The sequence below is a fragment of the Notothenia rossii genome (genome assembly GCF_949606895.1).
Source record: "Notothenia rossii genome assembly, chromosome: 6".
In the NCBI taxonomy this organism is placed as follows: domain Eukaryota; kingdom Metazoa; phylum Chordata; class Actinopteri; order Perciformes; family Nototheniidae; genus Notothenia; species Notothenia rossii.
The window spans coordinates 37,145,728-37,167,252 of NC_136909.1; the positions used below are offsets into that span (position 1 = coordinate 37,145,728).

Below are 21,525 nucleotides of genomic sequence, written 5' to 3' on the forward strand. Positions count from 1 at the left end.
CTACTCATCATCCCCTAATTAATAAAAAGCTAAGAGGTATCAGACTATCTAATCTCTCATCCAGTATTTAAGGTGGAGCGGAAAGTTGTGATCATTAATGACTTACTCTGTCTGAGCAGTTCCTCTTTGCTGATCTCCTTAAATATTTTATGGTACTGGCAATTGCTTTTCGAAAGCTGAAACACAACACACACACACACACATTATGGATAATGCAGAGTGAAGCTTGAACATTGGAAAGCTGCACAATTTGAATATTGATTATATTTCAAAAGCTGCAATAAAGTAGATTTAGTTTGATATTTTGATAGATAATTAAAAAACACATTGAGAATCATTTTAAGAATAAACATAATATATGATTTAAAGTGATATTAATATCACTTTAAATAAGGTAAGGTTGACAAAGATTCTGGTATATTACAATAATAAATCCCACAGTAAGCAAAATAGCTAATCAGAAATGGTAACTGACGTCCCCCGGCTGGATGAGATTTTTACCTTGCTGTAATGCTCACAGCTGTGATCAAACACAGAGCGCTCACCTGGCTGTAGTGAGACTTCTTCCTCTCGATCTTCGGGTCTGATTCTGTCTGGACCTGAGTCAGCAGAGAGTGGTCGAAGGTCTTTGATCTGACAGATCAGCACAGGAGGAGGAATTACATTGCATAATATTATATTACATTATATTGCACCTTACATGACTGTCCTTTTGTCTGAGGCCCTTTGTACTCTAATGTACTTATGACAGTATTTATAACAGGTCACCAAGGGAAATTACATAAAAATAACATATCAAATATCTTTATTCCATAACGCTTATTACATTTTCCAAGCTGCACGACCTGTCCAACACATTATATATTATATATTTTTAGAAAGTATTCCTTAACCGTTTTCTACCCTCAGCACTATTTTATGTTCATATCTTAAATTCAAAATGTATATTATGTTGAAAAAATAAATATTTGTAAGAGCATTTTAGAGGGGAAACGAGAACAAACTATTTTACTTCAAACGGCTCCTTTGTTGGATTTGTTGGGCAAATAAAAAGAAAGAAAGAATAAATGCCGGTGTAAACTGGAAATATTGAGCAGCCACGTGCAATTTTGTTTTTGACTTACTACAGTAACAGCTCCAGACTCAGGTTAGTTTTCCACTAAATGTGCTTCACCTGACTAATGCGTATTTCCTCCTGCCTGACAGCTCCTGTTGCTCCGGGTCCACGGCCTGCAGAGGGTCGCCCACCATCTTCTCAAATCTCTGCCGCTCCTCCACGTTTTCTACATCTGAACTACACACAGCAAGAAAACAACATTCAGACATCACGACAAAATGACCGGAGACACTTCATATAGCAGCATCAGGCAGGTGCTACATGGAAGATTAGAGAGGAATGAATACTGTACTCAGCAACAATGGTTTAATATGAATTCCCTTTAACTTCACTTAATCAGAGTACTTTATTTATGCCAGGGGAAATGGGTTTCAGGATTGTTAAGAATCATTTAAATAAAAGAGAAACAAATATTTTAAAGTGAGAAGATTAAACAAAGATATTTATATTAACATGATAAGTTGAAATCAAATGTCCATTAAAAGATAAAAAAACTTTTTAAATGTATAATATATATAATAATCACGAGAAGTTAAAGTAAGAATGTGCAATAAAAAATGAATTAATAATAATTGTTATAACATAAAAAGCGTATGTAAAAGGCCTATTAATACAAAAATAAAAATATGAAGTTAAAGGAAGAATGTGCAAATTGTTTATGTAGGAGCCGTTTTATTGGTGTTGTTGGTGTCTCAGTTTATTTATATTTATAGTGCAATACTATTTTGAACACTTAGCAGGGTTTAGCTGCACAGGGTGTATAAAAGGGGTCACAGGTGACAGGAAAGGACGAGGACACAGGAAGAAGAGCACACCGATTCCACCAGCCCGCCAGATGCTCATACCACAACTATTGACAGTAATTAAACCTTGGTATGTAAACGCTAAATAAAACATCATTCTAAACTGCAGCAAAAGACCGGAAATGAATCTGTTTGTGTCTGCGTCTGGATCTCTCAACCCTCCTATGAAGTAATGGCAATAAAAGAATAGGACATTGGACCAGTTAAAATAGCCACTCTAATTCTAAAGGACTCAGTTGAATGTAAACTGAACAGCCAAGTTTGACATTAAGGTATTTCAGTTTTGTTTCTGATATCTAAATTCAAAACACTTTTATACAAAATATCTGTGTGAGAGATCAACTGCACCTCACACTGCATATAAATAACTTCACACACACACATGAGCAACTGTTAAGTATTATAAATATAAAGGGCTTTATTAGGGTCTGAGTGACACTGATCTTTTGAGACTGATGCTAAAGTAGATATTATAAGGACAACCCACAATAATTCACATTTCTGTAAATGTGCCAGTTTGCTCATTTTCAGCAACAAAAGCAGAAATAAAACAGTCTCAAGCTAGGGCAAAGGAAACAGCTAAACATTAGAACCACCATAACAGAGCCACAATATCCAAGTCAGTTTAGCTGTTACATCTCCTTGTTCTCTCTTGTCCTTTCTCTTTTGAGCGCCGCTCTTGTGCTTTGGTTTGCTGTACATTATAAATGCAAGCTATTTCATTTTTTATAATGCTGCCAAACTTGCTGCTGCTAGCTGCAGCACGTATAACTTTTGAGGTTGATTAAACGGTCCGCTCATTATGCAAGGTATCACAAGACATGAAAGGGAGCAAGGTCATTGGGAAGACAAATTAATTAAGGTTGCTTCATTACTTTGAAGACTGCGTTAACCGGTCAATGCCATTGGGACCCCCCCGCCCAAAAAAGATATATATTAAAAGATATATATATATGGGCCCCCGGCCGGCTCTGTGCGTTGCACCGGCTGCACCGTCATTAGTTACGCCACTGCTGCCAACAGTGACAGTGGGCCAACTTTATAATCCCCGAACATCAACAAGCACTCCGGTGCCAGCAGTGTGCATCACTTTTCGGTTGTGTTGCATTATTTATTTACAGCATGTAGTTGATGCAGTGTTTTTAGTAAATCTGTCAAGTTGGTAAAGATGTTTCTTCATTTGCATGTGTTTTGGCATATTTGTGTTTTTATATTTATATCCTTTTTGAAAGAGCAGCGTGTTTCTCCAAATGACAATTTATTGAGCCGTTGTTGCGCGTTTTAACATTTCCACCACCGTAGAGAACAGCAATAAGCACGAAGAAAGAAAAAAAGATAATGTTGAACACCATAAATAGTAAACTCATGGACCTGAACCCATACACCATGCCTTTCAGAGATGTAAGACTATAAGATGATTTAAAAGAATGCTGACAATAATTCATTAAATATTTTATTCATAAACTCTAAAGAATGTGTTGATTGTAATAGATAAAGGTGACCTATCATGCAAAATGCACTTTTGTACGTCTTTTATACATGAATATGTGTCCCCGGTGTTCCAGGGAACTCACCAAGTGTCAGAAAACAGAACCCTCTCTATTTTCCTCCATACCCAAATCTCTTAAAAAGGGGCTGCAACGGATCTGATACAGACTGATCCAGATTTGAACACTTCTATGACGTCACAAAAGTGGCGCTACGGCTATTGGGCCAACTCCACCAATCAGAAGGAGACAGCCACGGACATTGCCGTTCGAAAGCGCTGGAGACGCTGTAGTACATATGCCAGGCCTGTAGATGGTGCTGTTCTCATAGAATCAGCCCATGAAAAGACAGTGTTAAATTGAGCGAAATGAGGAATTGCTAAAATGCATGATCTGTTTGGTATTTTGAAAAATAAAAAGTATAAATATGCCTTATATAGGTATGGTCCTATACACTATATTATTCAAATATAGCATGATAGGTCCACTTTAACTAAATCAACCTAGAATTAACAAACTATTTAATGGGGAGTCTGTATCTTAATGACCTAAAACATATCTTGACTTTGATGTGACTTGTTTCTGTTACTTATCAGACTGCAAACAGTGATAAAGATGTATATTATCTTTCATGAGGTAATGTACTGTAGTGGCCTGTATAGTGGATATTATATCGCGCTGTGCAGTTGCAACTAACTGTTTTCATTATTGAAAAAAATAATTAAGTTGGTTCGACTCCGGCCGCGGAACTATGAGGCAATGTCCCCCCCTTTATTTAGTGAATAAAGCCCACAATTCACTAATAACCCATTAACAGTGATATATCATTATATAAATGTAACAGATTTAGTAATCTACAACCAACACATATATGATTTTGTTTTCTGTTCAGCAAACGCTGACTTTAGTTTCTCATTGAGGTATACTGCTAACTATCCCTAATGCCAGCATGCAAACACTACTACTCATATTACAATTGTTTATTCCTACAAGGAACTTACACAAGTCACAAACTTACTGGTAATCTCGGTCCTCGGTCTTTGCATTTCTTCTGTTATACTTCCTGGCGTCTTCCTGCAGCTTCACACACTGTTCTGATATCATGCCCAACAGTTTTTTAGCCAACCAAACACCTGTCTGTCGTGCAGGACTTCCTGTCTGTCTGTCTGTCTGTCTGTCTGTCTGTCTGTCTGTCTGTCTGTCTGTCTGTCTGTCTGTCTGTCTGTGAACTGACCCTGCAGCCTGATCCTCTGCTCCCTCACCTGCATGTGGGAGTGTCTGCTGAGCCCCCTGGTCTCATATGTCACAGCCAATCAGAGGGCAGTACAGTGTGTGTGTGTGTGTGTGTGTGTGTGTGTGTGTGTGTGTGTGTGTATGTGTGTGTGTGTATGTGTGTGTGTGTGTGTGTGTGTGTGTGTGTGTGTGTGTGTGTGAGCATTCAAACCTTTGATCAGACATTTTACCCAGCTTTTTTGGAGAATTAAGGTTCATTAAGGTATTTTGTCTACATTGATAAGACTTTACTTACATTTCATAATTTTATTTTATATTCAGCTAAAATCTTGGCCGATGCATAAGTTGAGATATTTGGTGTCACCGTGGGAACACAGTGATTTCCCATGCGTCTCTCTCTGTTTTAGATTACACAGGAACAAACTTTCTTCCCTTATTACTATTTTTTACATTTCATGGCTGCATAAATAGGAAGGAATGTGGATGTAACCTTTTATAATTGACTAAATGCTGAGTTTATATAGAAAATGCAGGACAGTAGTGACAAGTAGATACAACACCTGTTGCATCACCTTGCAATGACTGCCGTGTTGGGAGTAATGTTTTACATGGAGTGTGTAAAGAGAATAGGCTTGACAGGGAGAGAGTCACCAGACTCTTGCTAACTTCAGATATGATATTTGTGGAGATATGCTGTCTAGGACTTATTCTTGTTTTTTCATTTCTGGTAAATTCAAACTAAATCAAGTGTCAGTGGTCTAAAGAGACACAATATTCATTTTTTATTTTTTTATTTTTTACAAAGAGCTGGTTTACAAGACGGAGCTTCACAACTGTTGATTTTGGTCAAATTAACAAACATCTGTTGAAAAGCAGTGACCCTGGGGGCCCTTGGTAGGTTTTGACCAGTTGGTAATCCAATTTTGGGACACATTTCCTTTCTTGCTATGCACAACAACATTTTGTTAATCATTTATTAATATTTATTCAGGCATTTTTCCTTAACTCATGACCATTTCTAATGCTTTCAGCAAAATGTCTTAAAAGGACCAAAGAAATAGCTACACGTCACCAATTATCTCCTGTGTGTGAGCCATGTATGATCTCCTTATTCACTCAGGATAATATGTGTGTGTGTTTGTGTGAGTGTGTGTATGTGTGCATACTGACATCAACTGAGGGTCACTGAGCCACAACGACAGTACACAAACATGTTTGACATTAAGTTTATCCATCAGTGTTTGCATCTCTCCCTGTCATTTTAAGATATACAGACCAAATTACAGACCAAATTACAATAGTAAAAAAATAATTACGCACACATGATCTTATGCATGGATGAAAAATACATAACTAAAATTGTATACTTGAGAACCCTCTTTAACAGAATACATTTCCCGGCCCGAACAATAACTAAAGCCTAGCTTAGAATCGTCTGGAGGCCAATTATTACAGTGGCCAAACCGTGCAAAGGTGCTAAAGCGGCCCAAAACTTAATTAAGAGAAATGTGCTGCACTTTAAAATTGATGTCAATTTAAAAACATGAATGTGCCAAAACACATGCAAATTATAAATATCTTCTTTGAGCATGTTTTCTCTCACTGATTGTGCTGTTATGTTAAATGTTTGTTGTTTGTGTTTCATGTATTGTGTCTGGATATTTGTCTGTTGATGTTGCATGGAGCTGCTGTGACGAAGTCAAATTTCAGAATTGATCTGACCAATAAAGTTTCATATTATTATCTGATGTATTCACCAACCGCACAACAGTTGGCGGGATTTAGAAAACATTCACCAACTTGTGCAGTGTTACTAAAAGTGCTGCATAAAGCAAGCGCTGAAAACACAAAAGGATGCAAATAAAAAAAGGCTCCAAGAAGATCAAAACTAAATGAAAATGGGGACACCAAAAAGTGACGCACACAGCTGGGACCGGAGTTCTTGTTCACGTTCGGGGGTTAGAGTTAGGCAACTATCACTCCTAAAGTGTTCGTTTTATTGTCTTATTTTAACAATGCGATCACATGATTCCTTCTGATATTTTTTCAGATCTGCTGTAAGCTAACTAGCTAATAGTTAACCTACTGTAGTCATTTCTAAACTATACTGACAAAATACTAACAATCATGACGCAGACTAACTCTGCCTACAGTGACAGTTGGTCAACTTAATCCCCGAACGTCAACAAGCGCTCTGGTCCCAGCTGTTTGCATAATTGTGTTATGTTCCTGTTTCCATTGGGTTCGAGCTTCTTGCAGCTCTTTTTTATTTGTCAAGTTTTGTATTTGCAGTGTTTCTGAAAGTGCAGCTTGTTCTCCAAATCGAAGTGTTTTGAGACATTGTAACACGTGATGATTATACCCCACCAAATGGACGTGGGGTCCGTGACGTCACCCATAGGATTCTGCAGAGTTGCCGAGAAGCCCTTAGTAGGCGGAGTCGGTCACTAGCGGCTCGACAGTGACGTCAGAGTTCAACTCCCGCCTTCTCCAGCCTGCTCCAAATAAGGGCAAAGAGGCGAACTGGAAGTAAACAGAGCTAGCTCAGGCTAAGAATCTAAGCTAACATGAAATACATGCATACCAAGTTACTGCTAATAGTGTAGTTCCCCTATATAAACGAAGTACCAATACATAGCAGAACAATTGTGGCGATGTTCAGCTTAATAAGCCTTGTTCAACATAATTTATTTAGCTAATACTATAGCAGGCGAACCAAGTCTGCGTTTCACTGCATTCCTTGATCTCCAGTTATAACGACGGACTCCATCGCCCGGACCTAACGGAGTGGGCTAGCTCCGGGACGCCGGCTGGAGCTAGCACCCTGCGGCTCCGTTAGCTCCGGCGGCCACCACTGGGATAATTGGGTCCCCTATTAACATTTGCTCCCGTTTAGCATTATGGGCGTCATAGCCATAGACTATAAAAGTCTTACCCAAGGCTGAATCATAAACTAAAATGTATATGTATGTATAAAGGGTTAGTTACGTCCTTAGCTGGCTAATAAGTAACAAGCTAAGCTACCAAGCACACAAACACCTGCGAACGGGATTAACATGTATAATATCATTTTAGACTTCTTGGAAGTTATGTTAGTACATTCAAGCGCAAAGCACAACATCGTAATTGTCTGGTATTTGTAACAATATTCCCTAAAGGCACAATCACCACGAACACGGCTAAAGCTAAAGGGTCAAGTACAATACTATGACTAACTAACGTTGTAGCCTCTATGGTTGTAGCCTAGCAGAGTGGACAAGTTGCTGTTAGCTGACAGTGAGGCATGTACTTGTCCATCAAAGTGACCACGCCCTAATTTATGCAAAAACTTTAAGATCTAATATAAATAAAAGGGTCGTGTTAGAAAACAATTCACTCACAGATTCATAATCATGAAGGTGAAATCTAACTATATCGATAATAATATTTCAATCAGGAGAGACGTGATGTATGGAATACATGTTTATTATCGGGTCACATTATATAAATGAAACATAATGATGACAGATTATAACAGTGAATAAAATGGTGTTTGGCGATTAGGCCCAGGTTTTGTAGGATATCATTCGGGAAGGGAAAGAACCATTTCCGATGAACCCCCTGGGTCTAGACACTGGGGGTGGTGATAAGTGGTTAGGTCCGGTTGGAAGGGAGAAGGTTAAGCTTGGCCCTGAGTTGGAAGTAGGAGGCGAAGGGGTGGAGGAGGGTTGCTCGTTGACACCTGGAAGACAGTTGATGGAAAAGGGGAGAGCATATATAGAGGGATTAACAGGTGCGATAATTAGGCTTGTGAATGGAGGGAAGTGATAGGTTAGCTTGAGGAGTGGCGCTCCCTATCAATTAGTGAAGGGAGCGAGTATTGCCATGACGTGCAATACGAAGTGATAGGTCTTCCTGCCTGAACTTGCGCTGAGCTTCATTTCAATCAGGAGAGACGTGATGTATGGAATACATGTTTATTATCGGGTCACATTATATAAATGAAACATAATGATGACAGATTATAACAGTGAATAAAATGGTGTTTGGCGATTAGGCCCAGGTTTTGTAGGATATCATTCGGGAAGGGAAAGAACCGTTTCCGATGAACCCCCAAAAGAAGTGAAAGTATGGAGTACTGAACGTGATGAAATCTTACCTTGCGGTATGCAGTGGAGATCTATGGATGAAATGAGAGGTTAGTGCATGTGGGGATTTTAGACATACTAATGCCTCCTAGGTATCCTTCCTGGACATACAGGGAGTCCTGGACATACAGGGCATCCCGGACATACGGGGCGTCCTGGACGTACGGGGCATCCCGGACATACAGGGCATCCTGGACGTACGGGTCATCCTGGACGTACAGGGCGTCCTGGACATACAGGGCTTCCCGGACATACGGGGCAACCTGACTTAGCAGGGACACATTTAATACGGACCCGAAGGTTACATAGACCCTCCAGAAAAACGCGGGCAAAAATCCTTGATTATGCGGGCTAAATTCCTTGATTATGCGGGCTAAATTCCTTGATTATGCGATTAAACATGCAGGGTTTTTATGTGATTTTATGCAGTGAAATTGCGGGAAGTTGCGAAATATACGGAAAGTTGCGAAATATGCTAAATATGCGGGGGAAAAGAATAACAATTTTTTTAAATATTGGGCTGTCTTATTTATTCTCTCTCACACACAACCTGCCACTAACGTTAAACCCCTTTACTATTCAATTAAACACATTCAATGTTTATTTATTGTAAAAGCAATTGGGCTATTTTAATCTCACACACACACACCCCCCCCCCACACACCCCCCCCACACACACTTCTCCGCCTCATTCTGTTTTCATTTACTCGTTCGTTATCTGACCAGCTTCAATCTTGTAGGCTACTCACTTGTTTCTTGTAGCCCTCGAAAGGGTTTTGGAGGTTGATGCCTCGGTGAACGTGAGTTGTTTGGCTTTCTTGTCCGCAGCAGCAGAAAGCATTTTCGAATGTTTGAATGAATCAAAGTGGGTCGCCGCCGTCGATTTTCTCTTATGCTCCAACACACAGTTGCACCGGGTGCAGAATAGTTTCCCCCCACTTTTTGCCCGGTCTTTAGTAGAAATGTTCGTCGGTAAATGAGATGGATTAGATTTTTTTATCTTGGTGTTTTCTCTATCGTGTGAGCTCCACACGTTCACTCTATACAGTGCGTGAGCTGATGACGTCACGTCAAGACGAGTTAACTTATTTTCTTTCTCAACTTTGTGTGGAAAAATGCGGGGATTATGCGGCCTTTTGATAAATATGCAGCCTTTTAAAAATCTGCACCATTTTGCTGATTATGCGGTAAATTCTGCGATCGCAGAATCGCGTTTTTCTGGAGGGTCTAGTTACAACCTGGACGTACAGGGTTAGACATGTCAAGATAAGCATGAGCCGTGGGGCGAATATACGTGCTGACATGCTAAAGAACCACCACGAGTTATATGCATACGTACCACTTTAAGGTTGGAGAGACCTTTGGATAGCCAGCACGGCACTGAGGTCCGGAAGAATGTAGGATGAGAAAGCGGAGGAGGACCACCGTCCGAGTTGTTGCAGGGATGAGGATGAGACGGCTTGATTAGCAGCGGAAGTAGCTGCACCTATTCTAAATGAATGCCCCGTGTATAGGAGGGGGGATAACCCGGATTTCATGAGAACTTGCTTTAAATAGTGGTTGAACTGTCGTTGAGGTAAGGGAAAATTCCCTGAGATAAGAAATAATGGAGAGAGGGGATTAGAGGTAGGTCTAAGCTTTAGGAATTTGATCATGGATTTATAAGGGCAGAACTGGGAGTCGTTGCGGGCGGCGATGACGGAGCAGGCGCCGCCGCATTTGGAGTGCTTAAGATGTAAGCTAAAATGGCTGGCGTGTAAGGATATGTCAGACAACAGACGTCTCGATTGGAATCGAACATTAGAGAAGCTGTGGTAAATTCACCTGGTCTGAAGAAAGCATAAAAACTAGGAGAAATAAAGCATCAAGTAGTGCATCGATATAAGGGGAGAATAACCCACTTCTAAGTTTGGAGAGCATAAGGGGTAAAGTGGAGAGTGTAATAGGACGTCTCCGGTCTAAGGCAGGGGGAAATGTTTTAATAAGACCTTTGAGAATGAGTTTGACTGACTGGTTTGCGAACAGGCTGGGAAAGCCGGGATCGAAACAGCGAATGTTAAACTGAACTCCTGTTAAGAGGCCCCGGATGTATTGGGGTTTGAGGTGGCGATGAGTGGCGCAGTAGCACATGAAGGCGCACACGGTGGAGATGAGAACAGGTTTAAGTGTAATGCCTACGGAAAATCAAAATAAAGCGAACGTTCTCAAAGCGAAATCATATGTTTTAAGGGTGGAAGCGGCTAAGCCCTTCCTCATGAAAAACCTGGCGGATTCGAGGTGCCTTCTCTCTCGCTTCTATTTAGAAGAGAGAGAGAAGATGCAGGGGAGGAATCCTGACGGGTTGAGCGCTGGCTTCTGGGCAGAGGTTCCGGAATTTCTGGAAGTGGAAACGAGAGAGAGAATCAGTCACTGAGTTGAGGTGGCCGGGAACGTGACGAGCGGAGATGAGAAAGTTGTGGGTGATGGAAGACCACGTGATGCTTCTCATGAACAGCATGATGTCACGGCATGGGGAGCGCGCTTTATTAATAATTCCGACCACTGATTGGTTGTCACAGAGTACTGAGATCCGCTGCCGGAGGTGACCACACATGTGGCAGGCAACAGCGATCGGAAAGATCTCATGCAGAGCGGAGGAAGAGGCATGGCTGGGGAATGCCGGAGGCCATGAGCCTGCGAACCACTCTCCCTGAAAGAAACCCCCAAAACCCACGGATGGGTCAGCGTCCGTGAAGAATCTCATGGAGTCGGAGGAGTACACGAGGTTGTCGTAGAAGAAGGTGACGCCATTCCAGTGTGCCAGCAGAAGGGACCAGAACCGCAGGTCAGAGCGGCAGCTTTCATCTAAGAAGACGTGGTCATGGAGGTTTTCTACAGCCGATGCTATATCCAGGAGCAAGGAAATAAAAGAGCGCCCCTGAGGGATAATACGCATGGCGAATTTGAGGTGCCCGAGCAGGGAGAGCAACTGCTGCTTGGTGATAACTTGTTGCTCACAGAAGGACTTTGTAATGTCGCGAATGCGCTGCAGTTTGTCCGTGGGGAGAGACGCTTCCATTCTACGGAGTCGAGTGTAATGCCCAAAAACTCCAGGCGTGTGGTGGGACCTAGCGTTTTCTCTCCTGAGAGGGAAACACCTAACTCCTGAAAGCATAGTTTGAGTTTTGCTAGAGAGGCGCCTGAGTTGTCCCGAGGGGGATCTATGAGGAGGAAATCATCCAATAGATGCAGGACGGAGGGGATTCTGACGATGTTCAGGAGGATCCAGCAGAGGGCTTTGGAAAAAGAATTAAAGATGCAAGGGCTACTTCTGCACCCGAAGGTTAAACGGACAGCGAAGTAGAATTTGGACTCCCATCTGATACCAAACATATGCCACTGAGATGGGTGAATGGGAATTATTTTGAACGCGTCAGTAATGTCTGCTTTGGAGAGCCACGCTCCTTGCCCTGCGAATTTGATGAGCTTGATGGCATTATCAACTGAAGCGTAATGAAGAGAAAAATACTCTGGGGGAATAAGGCTATTGATGCTGCAAAATGGGCCAGCGCGAGGAGCGGACAGATCGAAGATGAGCCTTTTCTTCTCAGAGTATTTGCGTGTAGCGACCCCTATCGGGCTTGTCCGGAACACTGGGAACGGAGAGAAATGGAAAGGACCGATTAAATATCCTTTGTTGAGCTCTTTTTGAATGAGCTGAGAGACTGTGGTGGGTTCTTTGGTGGCTGACTGCAGGTTTTTTGCCACTAAAGTCACTGAGGGGGGGGGGGGGGGGGGGGGAAAGGACCCCTACCCTGAACCCTTGAGGGAGCCCTGACAAAAGATAATCAACGAACACGGGTTTTGGGTGAGTCGAAAGTGCAGCTGCTAAATGTGTGGTGTTAATGGAAGTTGAGGGGTGATGTTTTAAGAGGTTTTTCCACCACATTGATTCTGGCGCGGGAAGGGGGGCCGGCGCCTTGGGCAAACTGACCTCGGGTGAGCATCCCTGCAGGTACTGCAAATATGAAGAAAATAACAATGAGGGTAGGAACACACGTTCTCATTAAAAGAAACGCAAATCTTATTATCCCCTTGTTTGATCACCTGACGGTTTGGTTTATTGTTCCCAGAATACTGCGTGGGGAAAACGCTACACCTGGAGAGAGGCACTGAAGGGCAGAGCGGAGAGGTGTGGCCCTGCGCTCCGCAACTGATGCACGAGACGACTTGTTGCCCGCCGGTAGCCATAACGAGCAGCTCGGTATCCAGCACGGACCAGTCCAGGCGGATGTTACAATGAGCTAAGTGCAGCGCTGCTTTGCTAGAGAAGCTTTTATGGTATTGGTAAAACACGGATTTCCCGTATTTGATGTGAAGATCGCCAATCATGGCCAGATAAGCATCTAACTCCACTCTCCTTTCAGGGTAAACTGCGCAGAGGGCATCGCGGAAGATGCTAAAAGCTACCAGAAATTGCCCTATAGAAAGGTCTTTGAGGAACCGGGGGTCTGCAGATTTAAATACCGCAGTAATGCTTCCTCCCGAGGCGATGGCTTTGTCGCACTCCGGGGACGGCAGAATAAGGCTGACTAAATTAATGTCTTTCCCATCGAGGATCTTAGCTCTGAGCCGTGAGGAGATGTTAGCGGCTTGGGGAATGTAGGGCCTACCTGAGGGAGGAACCGGGAGGGCGGAAGCCAGAGAGTGAGAAGGAACTACCGTGCCTAATGCAAAATCCTGACCCGGCGGGGCCGCCGCAGGGGTTGAAGCTCCGGCCTGGCCTCTCTCCATGGACTGGAGGCGACTGCGATTAGGAGCATAGAACTTGCCAGAGATTGCAGTGTGTTGACTAGGCTGCCATCGAAGAGGGGCTGAGTGCCGGGCTGAGCGGCGCTGGGCTGGGCGGCACTGGGCTGCTGAGCGCCACTGGAGCGAGCCTGAGGAGTGGAGGATTTCTTGGCCGAGCTAGCTCCTGGACGACTCGCTTTTTTAGACCTTTTGCCCCCGCGGCCGCGAGAGCGCCCTCGCCCTCTTCCGGGGGGCTGGCTGGAGCTGCTGGCCTGGGCTGGGAGACCGCGCCGGAGGCTTGGTCCGACAGCTCACGGAGCTGGGAAAGCAGGAGATCTGGGGCTGGGGTGATGCCCTGCTTGCGGAGATGGGCGACGAGGAATTCTGCCTCTGCTGTGCGAGAGCCGCTGCGGGCGCTCAGACGAGAACTGAGGCGACGGTGACTTGAGGAGTTTGACACTTCCTCTGGAAGTGCATCGGAATCAGGATCAAGATCGTTCGAAAAAGGTAAGATCTCTGAAGAGTCTGAATTAGACATGTTTTTTTTTTTTTCGTATCCAGTGTTTTTTAGGCGTAAGAGGAGTGTAAGCTACCAATTTAGCGCGTTGACACCTGGAAGACAGCTGATGGAAAAGGGGAGAGCATATATAGAGGGATTAACAGGTGCGATAATTAGGTTTGTGGATGGAGGGAAGTGATAGGTTAGCTTGAGGAGTGGCGCTCCCTATCAATTAGTGAAGGGAGCGAGTATTGCCATGACGTGCAATACGAAGTGATAGGTCTTCCTGCCTGAACTTGCGCTGAGCTTCATTTATTGCATCCATTGCAAACATGTTTTTTTCTGCTGTAAAGTTGGGCATTTTAACATGGGGGTCTATGGAAATTGCTCCTTTCTGCAGTCAGTCCCTAGCGGCCCATGTATGAACTGCAGTGTGTTGCACTTCCGTATTGGCGTCCCGGCTGCGTCTATCGTAACCACGCCCACTTCCGCATTACGCAAGGATCGACGTAGCTCTACGCGATAGCGTCATAGACACGGCACACCCGCAAAATCTGAATCTGACAAGCAAAATACCGTCCTTATAAACGCTGCATAATATACAATATAATAGTGCTTCTTTGTCAATATGACTGACGACCACACTTATGCAGTGCTGAGGTAATGTTAATTCATCATTTAATATTAATTCCTGATAAGAGGGATACATTAGCAAACATCTGTATATATAGCTATAATGTTTCGTTTTTTTGTTTGTCATGTAACATGTTAACGTTTATTTAATATTTTATTACTATTTTATATATATATAGGCCTACACACATTTATTCAATACCCACACAGCATTATTTAATGATACTATTTTATATATATATACACACATTTATTCATTTATAAACATATATATATAAACACACACTTATATGTACTCACACATGTATTTATTAATGTATACACACAGATGTATTCATTCATTTATATCTTTATTCAGAGTGCCTTATAAATGTATATATTTTTTTACAGTGCAGATTTTGGCTTTTTTGGGACCATCGCACATGTGTGTAAGTAACAGGTATGCTGTATAATCTGCAACAACTGTCCGGCGGTGTTATTGATTATCTTTGCAAAAGAGCCCCAAACAATATTGATTTTGAAAAATATATTTTAATTGAAATATGGGAGCAAAAACAAAAGGGTAGAATTGATCATACCATATTATGTTATTATTGCAACTGTTTTTATTATATTGTGTTGTTTTGTTTATATATATATGTATGTGTGTGTGTACAAATGAATTAATATAAAGTGTATATATGTGAGTGTGTGTGTATAAATGAATGAATACATCTGTGTGTATACATTAATAAATACATGTGTGAGTACATATAAGTGTGTGTTTATATGTTTATAAATGAATAAATGTGTATATATATATAAAATAGTATCATTAAATAATGCTGTGTGTGTATAAATAAATAAATGTGTGAGTACATATAAGTGTGTGTTTATATATATATGTTTATAAATGAATAAATGTGTGTAGGCCTATATATATATATATATATATATATATATATATATATATATATATATATATATATATATATAATAGAATCATTAAATAATGCTGTCAGATAAATGAAGTACTGTAGTGCCGAGGATATGGAGTCAGAGGCGGTGCAAGGAAGGTGCAGAAATAGTAATTTATTAACAAGCTGCAAGGGACATGTTGTCGGGTTGCAGCCCGGGTCGACAAGAGAGAGAGCCAAGAGGGCACACACTATATATAGGTAACCCATAACATGTCCGTGTGGGAACAATAACCGCAACTGTAGTTTCTAGTTTGAATTGTGTCCCAGTGGTTAAATAGGTGGACACCACAGTACACAGTAATAGTCAAGTTTATATTCAATATTCTGCACTCACACCAGCTGAGATGATAAAACACCAGTAAGACAAAAAACAACTATTCAATATCCTGCTTTACCGCGACCGCTATAACTGCCGAAGATGAAGTCTATGACGCTAAAGCTACGTTCTTGCCTAATGCGGAAGTGGGCGTGGTTAAATCTAAACTGGGTTGGAATAACGATAGACGCGTCCCGGCTGTTCCCCAGAGTTTACCGCTTGCTTGTACCCCACACTTCCATACCTCACTGAGCTACACTTTGTAAATGATCTGTGAATCAACAGTTGGTGTTTTTGATGAACATATGCAGTTAAGTATCAGCATTAAAGTATACCCTAAATACCAAAAGTAAAATCATGGGGAATGGGGTTTGGATTATTAATAAATAATACACGTTATTTATATAGCGCTTTTCCTGGTTCTCAAAGTGCTTAAAATCGATGCATTAACGTGTTCATCATCGTGTCGCGGCTGGCAGAGGAGGAACTCTTTGAACTACTTTACGTACCGTGCTGCTTGTGAACTTCCCCCCACAAGACAACAAAGACTTATCTTATCTTTTCCTATAATAATATTACATCATCATTATGCTTGCTCTGCTGCTGACCCAGTGTCTCAGCGCTCTCGTTGATTATTTTTGCATGAATAATCTGAATCTGAAGGGTAACTCACATTATCCCATAAATACAATGAAAAACAAGTGATATTTTGCATCTGATATGTAATGGTGCATAAGTGTATGGTATAGCAGAACATGTGATTACTCAAGAACATTAACGGGGCCCTATTTTGCTCATTTTCAGGTTTCATATTTGTATGTTGTGCCTCACTGTGACATGTTGACATGCTTTAATGTTCAAAAAGGTCTTTATTTAATAAAAAAAAACGTTATTTACCCTACACATAATTCCAACTTTCACCTTTAGACTAAGCTGAGCATACAAACAACCCTTGGAAAAAAAGAGTACCAGATAAAAGTGCCCGGACAGATTTGTATCAGATGTTTGTTTTGTCGTTGGGTCAATTTCTCTACAGACTTGCAAACTGGTATCCAACATGCTGCACTTTGGAATGTGTTGAGTTGTTATCAAATTCTGTGTTGCATTATTTTCCACTTTGCTGAATCATTATTCTTTCATTTTTTTAAATAATTTCCTTCATTCTATTTTTTATGATTGGATGAGTATAATATTTGTACACAATAATTAGTTGTCATTATTTTTCTTTGTTTCAATTATTTATTAATTTACTTTTAATCTAAGCTCCAAATTCTAAGAAGATTTATTGGATCTCCATTTTCTGCTCTATTAAGGTTTGCATTTTGTGTTTATTTAAGTAAGGGTTCTTATTTTTACAATAATGTCCGCCTCATTGCACAACATACCTTACTTAACAATGACAATTGACCAATCAATATTGAATATTCAACTAAGCCGTGTAATAATGTACAACAAATACGATTGAATGCATTATAAGCCAGTGCTGGATAATTGAATTTCAACTACTTTGGAAATAAGGTTGAGGGAAAATAATTCACTTTAGCTGCTTGTGTTGACTCGTATTTAGATTGAGTGACTTGAATCAGTGTCCTGCATGCTGGGTAATCAGAGACCTTTGAAACTCAAACACAAGCTGTACCAACTGTAGCTCAGGGCTTGCTGACAAAAACATCGACATGTTTGTCCAACAGGATATTTGCTGACACTGCTATTTTAACGTTTCTTTAAAATTCTTTCTCGCTGATGCTGTAAACGGAAATGCTTTATTTTAGACAATATTGCAGCGTAGACAAAAACAACATTTGTTTAGCTAGAACAAAAGAGATCACTGATTTCACCTATCACAGTCAGTGTTTACTAGCGTTAAAGAGTAATACTGCATTTGTGAAATATTATAAAGTGATCTTTGTGATGTTTAATACATGTCCTCAAGTAATTTCCCTTGAGAAAGTGTCTGTTGTAAAGCAAGACGTTTGAAAATGCAACAAAACTGGAGGTATGGTTTTTTACAAAAAAAATCGAGACTCAGCTGGCCATTCATTTCTACTGCATACTAGGTTGAGGCAACAAGAAGGTTTTCAAGTATTTAAGGTTAAAAAAGAACACAAAATTCAATACTCAATAAAAAAACGTCTGCTGTAAGAAATACAATGTCCAGTCCTTCATTGTGAGACCAATTCAAATTTAACTTTCTGTTTGAAGTAACTGGTATGGATGAAAAGGAAACAGATCCACCTACAGGTATTATAACTTGGGAACATATTTCTGAAAAGTGTTGTTGTTTTAGGGAAAATTGAAAATAAATATTGCTCTTTTTTCACACTAAATATGAATGTTATCTTACCGAGGATGCCCAGTGGATTTGGATGAAGAGTGGGAAGATGTTGGCATTGTGCTCTTCCTTTTAAATCAGAAAGAATCGTACACTGCAGTTCTCCATTGCAGAATCACCATCTGAGACGTTATTTTTTTTTATACATTTTCTGTCGGTGCTCTGCTTTTTCCTTCAAATATATATGTTGTTGTTCCCAAATGACACGCCTCCTAGAACATGCAGTCTGACTGTGCCTATCTGTACAGTACGTTTGCCCTGTTTGGTTTGACAACAGTGATATAATGTGGACATTTCGCTGAACCCCCTTCCTCTTACTGTCCAAAATCTCTTATCAGTGATTCGGCTCAATCATAAGCTGACTGGATTTTGTGCTCTCACTGCAAAACATTTCTTTACATGTTAATAGAGCCCTCCAAAAGCTGCAGGTATCTATCTAATTTAAACAGTGGAGGAATACTCAGTACTTTACTTGAGTACAATTTTGACATGCCAAGAGTATTCCAATGCTCTGCCACTTTATGCTTCTGCATCTCAGTAGTAAACACTGTCCATTTCTATTTTCATTATAAACTATAAAGTACACTATGTATCGTATATATATACACACAATATACTAATTTATGATGCAATAACAATCTTCTTAGAAAATGCTCCTACCTACTACTAGTGATGTTTGGTGAAAAAAACTGATTAAAATGTTTTTTAAATGATCATACAACTTGTAAAGGAGCCATTCTGCAAAATGAGAAATGTTTATTTAAAATGCTTTTGGGACATTTTGCTCCTCCCATCGCGGTCTATTTTAGAGAAAGCTGCAAGACATGTGTTGTTATTTTTATTAAATTATGGTTGAAGGTGTGCTCATGTTAATGAGGCCGTAATTACGTTGCTGGTACAACCAATATTTCTTCACTGATACACACCTAAGTCTGTTTGATTGCTTATAGAAAGCCAAATGTGGCTCAAAATACAGTGTTCTTGGGAGTATTAAGCATGAGAGCAGAAGGGAAAGTTAGTTGTCCTTATGGAGAAGAAAATGAATGAGGTCCAAGCTAAAGGAGTTTGAATTCGGGCCAGATAAAAATACTGTCTCAGCGACTGAAAGCATTGTTAAATGGAGTCCAGGTTCAAAAACTCACATTGGACCTTTCCTCCTCAAAAATCAACTGTCAAGAGCTTCTCCCAAAACAATGATTTCCTGACATCTTACTATCTATTTTATTCATAACTAATTTATCTCGCCTTAGAACTGCAAATACATTTCTCAGAGCAGCATACAGATTAATACGTGCTCAGTTTATTCAGAAGTATAACCTTTTATACACTAAAAAAATGTAAACGTTGACTTTAATTAATTGTATTATGACAACCGATTACACATATATTATATTAGGTTCGATGTCATATTAATGCTTTCAACCAACTAATACAATTGTGTAATCTGTTGACATTGTAGGCCTACATTTAATTAAAGTCAACGGTTACATTTTTTCACTGTATATTGTTACCAAGAACTCTGGGCTCCTGGTGTATTTATATAGCAACATCTTTTAAGTGTCCCTTTAAGTGACTCTGAAAACTGTTTAGCAAAACATTCATGTCCAACCACTTTCTCACGTATACAGTGCTTGAATTGGAATAAAAAAGGTGCCAGTACTCTAAATCAGCAACTGTTTCAAGTCAATTTATTCATACAGCCCAAAAACAAGTATTTGGCTCAAAGTCATAGTATACCCTATAATGCTGGTGGGTTTGTCTCTTTACTGTATATTTTAGAAAGGCTCACTGTACTTAAACAAAATGCATCTGAGATTAGAGGGGGTGCAGGGGTAAAGTGTTATTTTTATAAGTGGGGAGTGGACCTGACACCCTAGGGGGGTCCGGGGGCATGCTCCCCCGGGAATTTATTTTTTAAATATTGAAGTTAGATGCATCAATCTGATGCACTTTGAGAGCAAAATGAAGAGACATATGGATACCTCTCAACATCCATAATGAAACAACTGTAAACAGATTAACTTTTTCTTTATGGATATAAAAGAAAGTAAAGCCTTTCTCCTATTGGCGGCTAGTTAAATGACTCCTCGTCCCTGAGTACAATCTTTCAGCAGGAAAGGAGAGAGGGAATCCTTGTCCGGCGACAACTGCTGTCTTTTCGCACTATTATTAAGCCACGCTAACATTTTCGAGATGCTAACGTTATGTGATGTCTTTTCTGCTCTAGTCTATATTGCTAATGTTGTCATGACGTATTTGAGGTCAGTATCAGAAATTAAAGCACAATTGAAACATCTACTAATCTCAGAATGCCCCTTAGAAATGTGATTAAGATTTCTTTTTGATATACTTACCAGTTAAACATTTAAGCACAACTCAAAATATTTAACTCTAAGAAATATATACTAAAGAGACTGCTATTTAATTTAAAATTACATCAAAATGTTGTACATTTACCCCGATTTTTAAATGGCTTTTAGATAAGTTGCCCTACACAATGTTTATGTGTGTTCCATACATTGTTTGGGGCATTGACGGCACACTTTAATAATATATATTCAATAAACTTTATACCAAAAATCATTAGGCTCCTGGTGATCCATGTACATTTATGAACAAATGTGGAAATAATTAATCAAATATTATTGTCTAGTTTCAAGTTGCCAAAGTACCAGAATAAGAACAATGTGAACACAGTATTGTTATAGGAATGTATTTGCAGAGAAACTAAGTCCTATTGACTAAGACTCTTGTATGATGTTTCAAACATATGAAGTAGACAGCGCCCCTTGTGACCAATCAGTGCAACTGTAATGCTCCAGAAAACAGCAGCTGATTGGAAGCATCAGTCCCAGACCCGGCGGCAGACATACGTCTCTGGGCGGGCTTTTGATTTACCAGGGCGGTTGTTGTTACGGGAAAAGAGGGGTTTTAGGTTGCCATAAGGCTGTTGACGGTCTTATTATAGGCTACAGCCATTGGTTGGTTTTGTGGCACATTTGTAACGCTGTGCCAACTTGGGCAAGCAAGCGGGTTGGAGAGGTGGAGTGAGGTTAGGGTGACCAGGTCCCAACAAACCAAATGTGAGACAAGGAGTATGTTTGTGTGGGACAATGTGGTACACCCTCTCAACAGCACCCCGGAAAAAAAATCTCTATTTCTATTCTGTTTCATTTGGTTTATTTAACAGCATCCAATAAACAATGACAGAAAGTGAAGTCAAAATGCAGTAACAATTTAGTATCTTTG

The 21,525-nt window shown here is 40.4% G+C and overlaps 2 protein-coding genes and 1 long non-coding RNA gene across 4 annotated transcripts in view; 1 reads left to right on the plus strand and 2 right to left on the minus strand.

Moving 5' to 3' along the window:
• Window positions 1–18,547, minus strand: part of gramd2b (GRAM domain containing 2B) — a 31,751-nt gene extending 13,204 nt beyond the window's left edge. The window contains exons 1-4 of one of the 2 annotated variants that reach the window (XM_079688551.1): window positions 18,289–18,547; window positions 1,175–1,294; window positions 546–633; window positions 107–176 (exon numbers count right to left, since the gene is read on the minus strand). In XM_079688551.1, coding sequence (XP_079544677.1) covers window positions 107–176; window positions 546–633; window positions 1,175–1,294; window positions 18,289–18,335 — 325 coding nt within the window. In that variant the 5' untranslated portion in view covers window positions 18,336–18,547. Of the gene's footprint in view, window positions 1–106; window positions 177–545; window positions 634–1,174; window positions 1,295–4,425; window positions 4,628–18,288 lie in introns of those variants that run through there. The other variant, XM_079688550.1, reaches the window with a different exon arrangement.
• Window positions 8,090–12,527, minus strand: LOC307043761. The gene is made up of 3 exons (XR_013809434.1): window positions 10,107–12,527; window positions 8,779–8,799; window positions 8,090–8,361 (listed from the first exon to the last, which is right to left on the minus strand). It is a non-coding gene; the product is annotated as an uncharacterized lncRNA (long non-coding RNA).
• znf608 (zinc finger protein 608) overlaps window positions 12,987–21,525 on the plus strand; it is a 100,152-nt gene continuing 91,613 nt past the window's right edge. Inside the window, exons 1-2 of the mRNA XM_079688548.1 lie at window positions 12,987–13,087; window positions 13,174–14,044. The gene's annotated coding sequence lies outside the window, so the exon portion shown is untranslated. The remainder of the gene's footprint in view (window positions 13,088–13,173; window positions 14,045–21,525) is intronic.